We start from the raw sequence: 15460 nt of genomic DNA on the forward strand, positions 1-15460 counted from the left end.
ATAGAAAGTTATTTAGCAAATTTAGGGGTGGGGGCTCCTGTTTCATGGCCCATTATTAAAAGATTAACATTTTTGCTTAAGTTATAAGTTTCTTTATGTAAAATATTAGTTAAAGCTTGCTCCCCACCGTGAAGAAGTTGAGGCATTCTTGAATAAACTCAGACACACCATATTTTGCTCAGGCTCACCAAAGGCGGGAGAGTTTAGTTCCAACAGATGAATCTGGTTAAAAATGGGCTCGGAAACACAATCCTAAATAGTGATTAACAATTGTTGCTCTGTGGCCCAATCTTAACTCAGTCCTGTTCAGTCTTCGGCTCTGGTCAGTGTGATACAATCAGATATAAAGAAGACTTCGCTTTCTCAGCCGTTCCTAAATTAGGCATCGAAAACAGTGTCGTTCTTAAAAGAGTTAACATGGAAGGCTACACACCGTTGTTTTATTTTGTTCATTTTGTTTTTAACGTCGTGTTGCCCTTACTGTCAGATGCAAAACCAGACGATTCATCAAGGGCTAAGGAGGAGTGAGTCCCCGTGGCTCGGTGCAGTGGCTGCCTATATGTTGTTGTTTTTTTTTTTTTTGGTAGCACAACCCTGGTTTTAAATGACATTGTAGGTGGTTGAGGCTCTGGCTGGAGCAGAGATGGGGGCCCAGAGCAGTCCTATGGGATGCCCTTTTTAAGGTTTGCTGTCAGAAAACCTGGGTTCAAGACCTGGCTCCCTCACTTCCTGACTGTAATTTTCAGCAAGTGACTTACCCTGAGTCTTGGTTTCTGCATCTGGACAAAGAACATTGGTGCCAATCTGAGAAATTGACAGAGGATGTTTGTAAATGTGCTTTAGACAATACCAAGTGTAAGGTTTATTTTGTTCTTCACTCTTAAACCGTTTCCTAGTCGCATCTCGGTTGCATCTTGTATGCCATCTTACCTCATTATTTAGGGACTTAGGGTCCACATTTTCTGCTACTTGGCTCTGTTGATGCTACAACTTCTATCTTCCAGCTTTTCAGCTATTATTGTCCACTGGAGAAGGGATGAGGGACAGAAGTTTAATTTGGACTCTACCACTACCACCTCTCCAATAGGGGACCCCAGCTCATGGTCTGTTCTTGGGACTGACCACACTGACAGATCTCTTTTCATTCATTTCCAGGTGGGCCAAGAAAAGGGAAACTGCTCTTTCCAGAAAAATCCAACCCCATGCATCATCCCTCAAGAACAAGAAAATATCTTCCACACAATATTTGCCTTTTTCACAAAGTCTGGAAGAAAAGTCTTGGTAAGAATTTGCTTAATGGCTGTGGTGACATGGGTGGTCCTCGGTAGGAAGGCAAGTTCTGAGATGAGGGGTCAGTTTTCTGTTGGGCATTTATTAGTTCCCAAATGTGGTTTCAATCAGCTGACTTACAAAGTCACTAGGACTGCGGTCAACTCCTGTTTTCCAGCCCGAGGTTTTGATCAGTGTTAAATTTACATTTCAAATGCCAGTGCCTGGAGAAGGATAAACCTTTGCAACCCACCAAGCACAAACTAAAAAGTTACTCCAACTAGTTTGATCCTAAACAAGAGTGAAGTTTGTGGTGCAATCACTCTGGAAAACTTGTTTCAGTATCTGATAAAACTAGACATATGTATACCCCATGGCCCAGCAATTCCACTCCTGGGTATACTCCCAAGACAAATGAGTACTTGTGTCCCCAAAAAACATGGACAAGAATGTTCACAGTGTTATTCATGATAGTTCAAAGCTGGAAACAACCCAGATGTCCATCCAAAGGAGAATGACTAAACAAATCATGGTATAGCCATGCACTGGAATATTACCCAGCAGTGAAAAATAGCCAGTTACTGTCACACACAAAAACACATGTGAAACTCACAGACATGCTATTGATTAAAAGAATCCAGAGACAAAAGGACATGTACTGTAAGATTTAACTTGTAGGAAGTTCAAAAACAGGCAAATGTAATCCATGGCGGTAGAGGGTAGCGGTTACACTGGAAGGATACTGACTGGGAGGGGACATGAGGGAGTCTGCTGAGGGGCTGGAAATGTTGTACACCTTGATTTGAATCATGGTTCCCCAGGAGTGAACATATATAAAATGCATCAAAATGAACACTGAAGTTTGTTCTTTTTTACTATCTGCCAGGTTTACCTCAGTTTAAAACATCAGTGAGGGTAGTGAAGTTAGAATCACAGAGCTTTCTCGCAGCACCCTTTCGCCCTGTCTGTAGTTCGTTCCTTTAGCCGCTTAGCCCTCTAATTTGCCCCGTCTGAAAACAGGCACAAAAACTTGCCACTGCCCAGGCAGGAACTACACAATGATGTAGGAATTACATCCTCTGTTCAAAACTCGTGAGAATAATGCTCTTGGAAAATGTAAATGTGTTTCTTCTTAAAACATATATACATTTCTCCTTGTGAAATCCAAATTTTTTGGTAGGATTAACTGATGAGCAGCTTTGTCTCAGCTGCTTCAAAGTCTATTTTAAAGGCACGCTCAGACTAAGTGGGAAATCCTCAGAGTGCCCTCTGGTGATAGGAAGGAATGATTGCGCCTTCCTACCAATTTTCTCTGCCTAGTGGAGCCTTGGTGGCGCAGCGGTTAAGAGCTCAGCTGCTCACCAAAAGGTCAGCAGTTTGAACCCACCAGCCGCTCCTTGGGAACCCTGTGGGGCAGTTCCACTCTGTCATACAGGGTCGCTATGAGTTGGAATTGACTAGATGACAGCGGGGTTAGTGTTGCCTCCCGTCACCAGGAGGATAGAAGCTGATGGGGCCCCCTGCTTTATAAGTCGATGTGGATTTGTCTCTGTTCTTACTACCATTTGACAGGTCTCTAATTTTTTCTTCTCAGGACTGCGAAAAACCAGGAATATCTTGCCTAACAGTGCACTGTAACCTTAGCACTCTCGCTAAAGAAGAAAGTCGTACGATCGACGTTTACATGCTGCTGAACACAGAAATACTGAAAAGGGTAAGCTCTTAGGAACTGCGCTCTCAGGGTGCATTTAAAAGCATTGAGTTGGTTTCCTCCTCAAACTCTGGCTTCCGCTTTTACAACTTCTCCGGCCAGTGCCATTGGTAATCCCGCTGCTAGAGGGTGGCAAGGGAAGATACCAGCCCCTGGTACTCACAGTGAGGGCGGAGGGCCAGCAGATTGGCATCACCTGGAGCTTGTTAGGAGTGCAGTGCCTTGGGCTCCACCCACCCCAGATGTACGGAGTCAGCGTCTTCATTTTAACAAGCCCAAGAGACAGAAAGGGCCAGAAATGTGTTTTGTGCACATTTAAGTTTCTCATACTTGAGCTAGTATCAGAATCACCTGGAAATCTTGTTAACCCACAAATTCCTGGGGTGGAGTCTGAAATTTTACATTTCTGTAACCTCCCAAGTGATACTGATGCCACTGATCTGGGGACCACACTTTATCTTGTTGTTGTTGTTGTTTTTTAATTTTTATTGTGCTTCAAGTGAAAGCTTACAGATCAAGTCAGTCTCTCACACAATAACCCATATACACCTTGCTACATACTCCCAGTTGCTCTCCCCCTAATGAGACAGCCCGCTCTCTCCCTCCACTTTCTCTTTCGTGTCCATTTTGCCAGCTTCTAACCCCCTCTACCCTCTCATCTCCCCTCCAGGCAGGAGATGCCAACATAGTCTCAAGCGTCCACCTGATCCAAGAAGCTCACTCCTCACCAGCATCCCTCTCCAACCCATTGTCCAGTCCAATCCCTGTCTGAAGAGTTGGCTTTGGGAATGGCTCCTGTCCTGGGCCAACAGAAAGTCTGGGGGCCATGAACACCGGGGTCCTTCTAGTCTCAGTCAGACCATTAAGTCTGGTCTTATGAGAATTTGGGGTCTGCATCCCACTGCTCTCCTGCTCCCTCAGGGGTTCTCTGTTGTGTTCCCTGTCAGGGCAGTCATCGGTTGTAGCTGGGCACCATCTAGTTCTTCTGGTCTTAGGCTGATGTAGCCTCTGATTTGCGTGGCCCTTTCTGTCTCTTGGGCTCGTAATTACCTTGTGCCTTGGTGTTCTTCATTCTCCTTTGATCCAGGTGGGTTGAGACCAATTGATGCATCTTAGATGGCTGCTTGGTAGCGTTTAGGACCCCAGATGCCACTGTCCAAGGTGGGGTGCAGAGTGTTTTCTTAATAGATTTTACTATGCCAGTGGACTTAGATGTCCCCTGAAACTATGGTAGGGACCACACTTTAGATCAGGAGTTGGCAAACATTTTCTCTAAAGGGCCAAATAGTAAATATTTTAAAATCTGCAGGTAACATGGTCTCTGTCACAACTACTCAATCTCTGTCATTGTAGCACCAAGGCAGCTATAGACTGTGCTCAAACAAATGGGCATGGTTGTGTCCCAATAAAACTTTATTTACAAAACAGGCAGGGGGCCAGATTTGGCCCTCGGGTCTAGTTTGCCAGCCCCACACGTACACGTCGTCTTGTTTCACAGAAGGCCAACGTTCAAACCTCTGGTCGCTCTGCTATCACGAGTTTATCAAGTGTGGTTCATAAAAAATACCTCAGTTAGTGAGTCGGTAGCCCTGGAAGAATCACACGGATTTACTATGGTTTATTTTAAGATAAAAAGTCCTGGTGGCACAGCGGTTAAGAGCTCGGCTGCTAACGGAAAGATCAGGAGTTCGAATCCACCAGCTACTCCTTGGAAACCCCGTGGGGCAGTTGTACTCTCTCCTGTAGGGTTGCTATGAGTTGTAATCAATTCGACTGCGATGGTTTGGTTTTTTTCAGTTTTGACATTTTAGGATAAGAACTGCTTGGTATGAGAAATCACTTCCAAGAAGAGGCTACAGAGATAATTACATAATGAAGAAAAAACAAAGTACGGTGTTAGCCTTAGAGAATGTATTTGTTTTCCTTTGAAAGATTAAATGTGGTAGCCCATGTAAACCCCGTTAGTGTGTGAGTAAATACCCTTAGAACCCATCCCATGGTTATTTTTTAAATTGGCCGTGGCTGTAACATGCTGACCTGAGAACACACCACTTGGGGGATGTGGGATGTTTTTACCCACTTATTTGTGGTTGTTGCATCCTCTCACGCCCACAGAGACCTGTGCCCAGTCCTGGTCTCCCTTGTTTGCTTGGGAGGGAAACGGGTTTGGGGAACGTTAGGTTGTGCCTCTCCCTTTCAAAGCACAGTGTTGGGAGAGAACCAGGAATGCATCAGAGCACCGCTGGCCATCCTGCCATTCCAGAACGGGGTCTGGTCTGGAAGTCCCATGGCACAGAAAGTGGCTTCCTGGTGTGAATCCCAGGTCAGGTTGGAAGGACCCTGATTCCACATATCTACCCATCCTGCCATCTCCTTGACAAATGGCGCTGCTGACAGTTTTATTTCCCGTGCCATACCTGCCACCGTCAACAGAGCCCTGATGGCGAGAAGTCACTCTGATTTCTCCTTTCCCCTCAACCCAGATGGCTGCTGCTTGTACTCGGTCCTTTGCTCATAGCCGCAAGGGCTCTGAACTTCTTCGTGCACAGCTCTGTGGCCTGTCTCCTCTGTGTCTCTCTCAGTCACCATTGGTGACCCTTGGGCATGAAACGTGCCTTCCTAACTACTATCCCCATGGGCCACCCACCTCGGTACAGCCCCAGGAGAGAGAGATAAAAGCCATGGGTGTCATATGTGGGTGTGGGGTGATCGTTCTCGGAGCTCCCTTTTGGCAGAAACGGGTAGGAATTGCAGGTGCAGAGGAGAGTCTAGGGCAAGGCTCATTGGGAAGTCAGGTAGGGCCGGAGCTGCCCCTGGAGCTTGGAAGGCGGTATGGGCGCCCCCTGAACAGCCAGGACCTCCCTCAGGACATGAGGATGGGAACGGCCTGGATCCAGCCTCGCTAATGTTGGGGAACAGCGCCAGCCTTGTGGTTTGTTTGGGCCTCCACTTGTTTATTTTCCTTTTGACCCCAAGTCCTGGTCTGGGAATTTGAGGTTTCGTTGTTTTGACCTTAAGTTTTTATTTTAAAGTGTAGGATCTCGTTTTTAAAACCGTGAGAGGATTCGGGTTTTGTTTTTAAGTGATCTTCTTCACTGAGTCTACAACCACTGGGGCCTGTCCTGTGCCAGGCCCTCCGTCTGCCCAGCCTTTATCATTGTCATCACTGTGATTATTATTAACGTCCATGATGATGAAGGAGCCCTGGTGGCACAGCGTTTAAGCGTTCAGCTGCTCACCAAAAGGTCAGCAGTTCCAATCCACCGGCCACTCCTTGGAAACCCTATGGGGCGGTTCTACTCTGTCCTGTAGGGTCGCTATGAGTTAGGATTGACGGCAACGGGTAAGATGATGACGATGGTATGATTGGTACATAAAATTAAATACACGGTATATTCTGACACACAAATTCACAAAACCGATAAATTAGTAAAAGGTTTATTTTCATTCAAAATCATTTCCTGCTTAACGTGCGTTAACTGGAGTGGTTCCATTAAACAGCAAGCCTCCTGAAGCATTTAAAATATCTTTTATTGTTTTTAAAAAGAACTATAAGTCACGCGTGACTCCCAGGTGAAGTAGACAAAGCAGGATCCCACATGTCACACAGGAAGGTCCTTGTGGTTTCTTTGGTGGGGACAACGAAGGCCCCAGTTTGTGGACATTGGAGGGAAGAGTCCTCGACTTCCGTATCTGGTGGGCGGTAGAACCAGAAGCAGTCAAAGCCGGCGTCTGAGTACAGACCTCCGTGTGTCACAGGCAAATGCAGTAAATGTGGGTGGATACACCCTGAGGCAGCTTGCCTGCAGAGCCCCAGCCACCCCACAGGCAGAAAGCCCAGCGCTCCAGGTGCCTGTTCTCTGTTTCCACCGTGGCAGCCGGGTAGCCTCTTCCCTCCACCGTCAGCACAGAGCCATCTGTACCACTGGCTCGAGATTCTGGCACTACCCTAGGCTATAGTTTTGCCATCCTCTGTCTCTTTCCAAATCCTTTTTCCGTGCCTACCTTGGAGCCGTTTTCTGGTCATCGGGATCAGTGGCTTTGACCCTGAGCACATGCCAGGGCTTCTGGCTGCCTCTGGCCGGTGGGTTCTTCCTGAGTCATAGACATGCTCCTGGTCGGGTTCCCTCCCTCCTTAACCAGCTGGTTGCCGTCAAGTCAACTCTGACTCGTGATGACTGCTCGTGTGACAGAGTAGGACCATGCCACCTGTGGCTTTCATTGGCTCTGGGTGGACTCGAGCTGCCAAGCTTTCAGCTGGGAGCCGAGCATGTTAACCGTTTACACCATTTTGTGACAGATTAGCCACATGCTTTTCCCTTCTCATCGCTCCATCAGATACTTTCTTTCGATGTTAAATGGCTTTGACTCCAAAACAGCTTCATTTGAGAGCAAACAAAAAAATTAAAAAAAGAAAAAAATAGCTCATGTGGAGGGTTTGAGGTTGTGGTCAGGCCAGAAAGATGCTTGAAAAATGTAAACTTGATGCCTTCTTTGGAATGCCAGGCCTGGGTTTGTTGTCCGTAATTAAACAGCTTTATTTATCCACAACTCATTGTGAATAAATATCAACATCCAAATATCTGGCTCTCAGTGCTTCAGACCACAACACACAAGCTTGCGTGTGTTAATAACTGGCAAAACGCCACAGTTTTTTCCAGAATTCGCCATGATAAGAAAGAATTCTTGAGAGAGAAGCTGGAAGTCTGTTTTACATAGAATCCCTGGATGGTGCAAACAGTTGACACATTCGGCTGGTAACCAAAAGGTTGGAGGGTTGAGTCCACCCAGAGGCACCTCAGAAGAAAGACCTGGCTATCTCACTCCAAACGAATCAGCCACTGAAAACCCTGTGGAGTGTGTTTCTAGTCTGACACACATGGGGCTGCCACGAGTCAGAGCTGACTCTGCGGCAGCAGGTTGGTAGGTGTTATATAGCTGCCTTGGGTGGAGAAGTGTCCAGTTAAGTGATAAAATTGTCTCTTCTTTTGGCTGGTCTACACAGAATCTTAGAATTTCAGTTCTGCCTGGTAGCTTGAGGCCAAGCCATTGTCACTGTTGGGAAAATCTTATGGCCGGTTGTGTTGTTTCTTCCACAGGACAGTTCCTCTGTCATCCAGTTTATGACTCGAGCCAAGGTGAAGGTGGACCCTGCCCTCAGGGTGGTGGAAATAGCCGATGGGAACCCAGAGGAGATGACGGTGAGTTAGCCACCTCTGGGACAGCCCTCCTCAGGGATGAGGGAAGCCAAGTGACTTGGGTGATTTGGAGCTGGAATATGAGAGTAAAGACAGTCTCCAAACCAAGAATTTGGGTTTGTGGTAAGCCCACCAAGACCATGACTTCCAGGCCCCGTGGGGAACTTCTGCGGTTTGCCGTTGTCCTTTAGGATGGCTTTGTGTTGTGAAAGCGCCCTGCTATGGCCAGTCAAAGGAAAAATAATCTGGAAGTACCCTTGACAGGGCTTGGATTTCCACTCTGAAGCCAGGGTTATTTTTCTCAGACCTTTCCCTGAAAGCCCGTCTGGCCTTCCAATCGCACTGCTCCGTGGATAAACACTGGGTGTTTTAAAACAAGTTGTTTGAATAACATGCAGAGGTCACATCCAAATAGCCAAGGCTTAGAAACTTCCCTTTCTTTCTCTGCATACCCCTTGTCCTCCCTAAAGCAGTCGGCACTCATGCCTCAGAGATGGGGGTGTGGGGACCCACGAGGAGGGAAAGTGTAGCCATGGAATTTTACTGCCTTTTATCGTTGTTCTCGGGGGAAAATGTTTACCCTTTGCCTGACACCCACACTCTCAGATCCTGGGTGAAGAGAAAGGGAAAGAGCAATGTAGAAACTGCGTTAGCCAAGGAGCCGGGCCAGGATGCGATCTTTCTGCGTCCCCTCCTGGAATCTGCCTTCTCTCCAGGGGTGCTTTACCCTCTCTTGTAAGAGCCGATGCAGAACACCACTGTGACAGATCTACAAAAGCAGTGAACTAGTTACAGGCTCATTACTTCATCCCTCAGCGGGGCGGATTGGCACAGTGGCCGCAGCAGTGGGCTCAAGGATGACAACGATTGTGAGGATGGCACAGGACAGAGTTTTGTTCTATTCTACGTGGGGTTGCTATGAGCCGGAACCAACTCGACAGCACCTAAAAACAACAGTTACTTACAAAGAGAAGGTTGTAAGCTAATTACCTGATGCAGTGGAAGTGCCACGTATCTAAATGTCAGGATGGGAAAGCCCCTGGTGGCACGAACAGTTTGCTTTCGACTGCTAACCTAAACTTTGGCGGTTCAAACCCACCCAGCAGTACCACAGAAGAAATATCCTGGAAATCTGCTTCTGTTAAGGGTACAGCCGAGAAAGCCCTATGGAACAGTTCTATCCTGGAACACGTGGGGTCGTCCTGAGTCAGAATTGACTCGACGGCAACTAACAACAGCAGAGTCAACTAGGGTGATAACGTTCCGAAATTTTTAAATGTCAGGAAGGGGATCGACCAAAGCTCACTCTTTTAAGACCCTCGTTGGAAAGGATTCATATATATAGAAAATAAATCCTTGGAGACCTCAGTAATATTTCAGTCCTGCTTCTATTTTTGGTGAGCCAGAGACGAGAATACCAGCTAGCACAGAGTGAATAGGAATCCTCTGAGCAGGTGAGGGACGTTAAACTGCAGAAAGAATTCGGCATTCCATACTAAGTGCAGCGGAAGAATGACCAGCCTCCATCAGCCTGAGCCCAGAAGAACTAGATGGTGCCCGGCCACCACCACCGACGGCTCTGACAGGGATCACAACAGAAGGTCCCGGGCAGAGTGGGAAAGAAATGTAGAACAAAATTTGAGCTCACAAAAAAAGACCAGACTTACTGGTCTGACAGAGACTGGAGGAACCCCTGAAACTATAGCCCCCAGACACCCTGCTAACTTAAAAATGAAGCCACTCCCAAAGTCCACCTTTTAGCCAAAGATTAGACAGGCCTACAAAACAAACAGTGAGGAAGGTGCTTCTTAGTTGAATCGAGTATACAAAAATAAATGAGCAACACATGCCCACAAGCAAAGATGAGAAGGTAGGAAGGGACAGGAAAACTGGACGAATGGACGGGGGAACCCGAGGTGGAAAGGGGCAGAGTGCTGACACACTGCAGGGGGTGCAACCAGTATCTCAAAACAATTTGTGTATACGTTGTTGAATGAGAAACTAAAAAGAAAGGCCAAACACAGACCCTTCACCCCTCTGTTCACATCCAGAAGTTGTCCAAGAAGTCGTTTTAATAGTAGAAACTGAGTGGAATGATGCTGGCGTCCTTCACTACCTAGGGTCAGTTTTTCTAACAGGTCAAACATTTGGAGTTGGCAGTTGCCTTTTCCTGTTGCCTTTAAATGCCTTTTCGACCATTTAGCGACTAATTCAGACCTTCACCAGGGATGTGAGAGAGAGAGGCAGTTTGCTGCTCATTGCCAGAGCTCTGGTTAAAAGGGTTTACAGAATGAAATTTCTGCCCAATAGATGTTTGGAATGTTCTGGTAGACCACAGTGTTCCCACTCAGGAGCTAATAGAAGGAATTAACAGGGTTCCTACAGGTGAAATCCCTGTGTAGATAAATATATATATATATACATATATTACTAGGAATGTTGCCTTCTATGAGAAGACTTAACTATGGGATCCAGGAAAACATCGCTTAACATCCCATTTCTGGATTCTGAGTCATCGTACTTTCCCAAAATACTGCTTCAATTAATTGGCATTTCATTTTGGATATTATGGTGATAATTTCATTATCAAGAGTTCTTGGGAAGAAACTCTGATTTCAACTTTTTTTTTTTCTATACTCTTGAGAAAAAAATTCACACACATCAGAGTCCCAGAATGCCTGCTTCTCCTTCGCGTTCATAACTTTGCCTTTTTATCCATAAACTCAGATGAAGCTCTGTAATCTGCTCTCAGCTTTCCTGGCAGAAAAAAAAATCCTTTCTGAGCAGGAAGGTTTGCCTTTTTAGAACAAACATGTTCTCCCCTGCGTGCTTGTTCTCCACGCCTGACTCTCTGTCAGCCAGCCATTTGAGGGGGAATTTCCGTAGAGGCTAGCCACCACGCTTAAATCAGGCAGAATTTCCCAGCGTTTAGATGAGGCTCCAAGTTATTATGGCCTTGGAACAAACAGCTGGTATCGAGCAGGATGTGGGTGAGGAGAGGGAGACAGGACCCAGAGATTTAACCACACAAAGTATACGTGCTTGATCAGTTTAACTGACGGAAAGATCAGACTGTTCTCCTGTCTTTATTTTTATGCTATGGTATAAGTAGTACTTCACAGAGCATTTGGGCAAATACCTAGAAATATTTAGTAGACTCTGGAGGCATTTGCCTTGTCTGCTAACAAATACATGCAGGGTACTCCCCAGGGGAGGGGGGTGTTAGCATATGTCCAAGACCAGCCATACCAAGTTGGCCTGGCTCGGCACCCAAACCTGGCAAGCTGCTACCTTCACAAGAGAGCAGGACAGTTGTTGTCCTGTGGTGGGTGTGGAGTGTTTGGCTTTTTGTTTTGCCTTAAGAAATAATGTACTTGAGTGAGTGTTGCTCCCTGGATGGTTTGGCAGGACAAATGTTTGAGCCCCTTTAGTTTCCTCTGTGGAAGCCATCTGTCCAGAGAGGCATTCCCCTCACGCATGCGGCCCACTGCCATCAGCAATGGCTCCCCTTACCCTGCCGATGGGGCCAGTACAGCACCAGTTGCCACTGGGTCGGTTCTGACTCATGGCGCCCCCGTGCGTGTCAGAGCAGGACTGCACTCCATAGGGTGTTCAACAGCTGGCTTTTTGGAAGTAGATCAGCAGGACTTTCCTCCGAGGTGCCTCCAGGAGGACTCACACTTCCAAGCTTTTGGTTAGCAGCTGAAGGCATTAACCGTCACACCCAGGGACTCCGCCGATAGGAGCAGAGGGGTCTGATTTGAAAAAGACGCTAGAGCGTCTGCTGTGTATGCACGCCCCTCCCCCTAGATGGACCCACCAAGCCCCGTCCTCTGGTGAACGAAGGGGCAGCGCTCTGAAACTTGGGGAGAAGAAATGACTTGCTCAAGATCTCACATGGGCTGAGCCAAGAATAGTGCCCAAAACTCCTGACTCCCAGCGGCTGTTCCTTTCCCCTCTCCCTTTTGGCCCTGCAGTCACACAGGAAGACACTGAGCTTCATGGATGAAAGAGTCTGGATAGATGCCAAGGTATCCAGCCTGGAAACGAAATGATTGACTTGTTACAAAGCAGGTCCTAACGCTGCCCAAGCACCCACGGAGTCCAGCCAGCTGTTCAGCCGGATCTGGCTCTCCTCGCCCCAGTTGGGCCATCGCTTCTCGGTTGAGAGCAGACCCCAGGCCAAACCTTCATGACTGCATCAACACTTTCATTTCTGAACAAATCTACTTCGTTGAGCACTAATTGATCAGGATGGCAAGTTACAACTCTATTTTCTCTGAAGCCGGGTAGATTCAATTTCTAGTCTTGGCCCTTTCAAGGAGTCAGTCTTGGTTTTTTTGGCCTTTTCCTCTGTGAATAGGGAGCACTGCATCTTCCCTTGGAAACAGAAAACCCTGAGCTCAAATCCCTCCTCCCCTACTTCCTAACCCTGTGGCTTGGGTGTCGGTTAAGCTCTAACAACCTCAGTTTCCTTATCCGTAAAATAGGAAAGTTGGCTTCCTACTTCCTGCAGTTGTTGAAAGGGTTCACTGAGAGCAGTGTGAAGCCCCTAAAAGAATGGCTGGCACATTGAGGTGCTCAAGGCAGCACAGCATTTCAGTAGCCCCCCACATGTGAATTATTCCTTCGTTCTACTCTTCGCCACTGCCCCCACCCAAAAATGCAACCCAGGGTGTCTCAACCAGAGGGGTGTAATCCAACGTGGTAAACAGAGATTGCTCCCAAAGATGCCATTTATAGGTTCTTTGTTGTGCTGCTTCCTGCTTCTCGATGCAAAGTCTACAGGTTTTACTGTTGCCATATGGACCGTGACGTGTACTTTCACATCTGTGTGGCCAATTTCAGTTAAAATACTTTTCATATTTTCCAGATGACACAATTTTCCCCTTGAATCTCAAGTTCTGCTGGGATGTGGGACGAAGGGGGGGATCACTGGAAGATCATTGCCACCCCCATCCTGCACCATCATCAAAAGACGGTGGGCGGTCCCTTCCCCTCACCCACCACCCCCATGTGTTGAGTGGGAGCTAGAATTTCTCTCTGACCATCAGGAACTGAGGAAATCTCAGTCTAGTTTGTCAAACACATGAGTCGTATTTCCTAAGGGCTACCACCTGGCTTATTCACTTGATGAATATCGACCGAGGGCTTGCTAAGGGCCAGGCACTGTACTAGGCGCTGGAGGGGCAACGGGGAACAAAACAGACATGGTCGCTGCCTGCGTAGAGCTGGCCGTGGAACAAAACAGACATGGTCGCTGCCTGCGTAGAGCTGGCTGTGGAACAAAACAGACACGGTCCCTGCCTGCGTAGAGCTGGCCATGGGGCCCACAGGCAGTGAACAAAGAAGCAAGCGAAGATTTTATTTCGAATTAAGATTCAGGGAGAACCTGCTTCAGATTCTCTTTAGATTGAGGTGGCCACCAAAGAAGCTTGCTCCGAGCATGGGGAGGAAGAGCATCTCATGAGCTTAGAGAGCTTGGCGTGCTCAAGGCACTGAAAGACAGTGCACCAGGAACCTGGTGGACAGTGACGAGAATGGCAAGAGCCATGAGGGAAGACCTAGGCAGGCTCTGGGCCATGGATGGCCAGTGGGCAGTTATAGAGGGAAGCCATTGAAAGCTTCTGTTTTGAGCTGTGAATGGCATGATCCAGTATATATTCTTAAAAAAGAAATCACAGGCTGTGTGAACCATAGATTGTAGGGGTCACGGGTAGAAACCAGGAGGCCAGTTAGGAGTCTATCTGTGGCTGTCCTCAGGGGAGAGAAGATGGTTGCAGAGGAGACTTAGAGACGTGGACAGCTGGCTTATATCAGCGGACAGTTGTCGCAATGTGTGCCAGCCATCTGTAAGCAGTATCTGTCCTGCAGGGTTGGGAAGGGCTAAATGACATCTTGGTCTAAAGTCTCTTGCCTGCTGCATCCATGATAATGAGTTCCTGGTGGCTGTCCTTGCAGAAGGCGATGGCCAAGCAGAGGATGAACCAAATGAAAAATGAGTCCCCTCTTCCCCAAATCCTTGAGAGTCATGGTCAATTTACCCTAAATCAGTAGTTTCCGGTCATCAACGTCATCACTGCTATGGTTATTTTTAAACTACAGAACCCATTTCTAAATTGAAATATGCTTTTGTTGAATCTGGGGGGAGTTACCTGGAGCTCCCCTAGTCATATCCCCATGTTCCATTGGTGGTGCCTGCACCCGCTCACTGAACCCCATATCTCTGTGGAGCCCCAGGAAAGCACTGCTGTGGAAGGTTGTGTTTTAGGGTAAGGCTGTCCTGCCCATCCAGTTCTCTCACTAGACACTAATTGCACCCCCAATAAGTATGAATAAGTCAAAACGTTTACCCTTAAGACTCCCACATCCCTGCGGGGGCACCAGACCAGGTTTAAAACACAGGCACACACAGGCACACTCACGCGTGCATACGTGCACACACCTGCAGCACAGGGTGGCTATGTGCTGATGAGTTCAGGGCAGGCTTCATGAAGGGAGTGACCCGTGAACAAGTATTGAAGGAATTTTCTAGGTGGACAAGGGAAGGCCAAGCATGACATCACGTAGCATGTTAGGCTGGACTTTCAAGAAGCTGACCCTAAGTGAGAGTATGTGTGCAAGTGGTTCATTAAGGTGGTGCTCCAGGTGAGACGAGGAAAGAAGTGGGGAGACAGGATAGGGAAAGGGAAGATGGGAACCAAGGGTGAGATTTCAGGTAAAATTCTCACCTCAGCCTGGTCCCGTGAGGAACACTGGAGCACAGATAACACCTCAGAGTTCGTCCACCTTGAAGCAGAGGACGCAGGCTTTTATGTCCCGCACCTGCCAGTCGTGGTAGAGTGAACCTCACCCTCTCCATGCACCCTGGGGGAAAGCAGCTTCCATGGAAAATGCAGGTCACTGGAAGCAGAAGCTTAAAAGGCTGAGGGATGGGCGGAGCGAACTCGTAGAGGAGATCCAAGGGGATCTGGGCAGAGAACCAGCAGTGTTCACTGCAGGTAGAAATGTGCTTTGCTGAAACGCTGGGTGCTCTGCTCAGCGGGCACATCTAGGTGCCATTATGCTTAATAATTTCATTGTGTTGGATTTTCTCATATATCCTCCGTCCCTGCGATGTGGTGGGCATTTGACCTGATCATCTCCTGTGATTCTCCATCACCCTTTGAACGAGGTCTTATTACTTCCATTTTCTGTGGAGAAAACAGGCTGCAGGAGGTGAAGCACCTCCCTGAGGCCCCACGGCTCGCCAGTGGAAGAGCCAGGACTGGCCGCTGGTCTG

The 15460-nt window shown here is 47.6% G+C and overlaps 1 protein-coding gene across 3 annotated transcripts in view; it reads left to right on the forward strand.

Annotated features, from left to right (window-relative positions):
* The window catches only part of ITGA9 (integrin subunit alpha 9), a 395095-nt gene that overhangs the window by 347815 nt on the left and 31820 nt on the right, over nt 1–15460 (forward strand). For 2 of the 3 annotated variants that reach the window (XM_064277483.1, XM_064277482.1), the window contains exons 24-26: nt 1156–1281; nt 2864–2983; nt 8080–8181. In XM_064277483.1, coding sequence (XP_064133553.1) covers nt 1156–1281; nt 2864–2983; nt 8080–8181 — 348 coding nt within the window. Of the gene's footprint in view, nt 1–1155; nt 1282–2863; nt 2984–3650; nt 5913–8079; nt 8182–15460 lie in introns of those variants that run through there. The other variant, XR_010319610.1, reaches the window with a different exon arrangement.

Source organism: Loxodonta africana, chromosome 27 (genome assembly GCF_030014295.1).
Source record: "Loxodonta africana isolate mLoxAfr1 chromosome 27, mLoxAfr1.hap2, whole genome shotgun sequence".
NCBI lineage: Eukaryota > Metazoa > Chordata > Mammalia > Proboscidea > Elephantidae > Loxodonta > Loxodonta africana.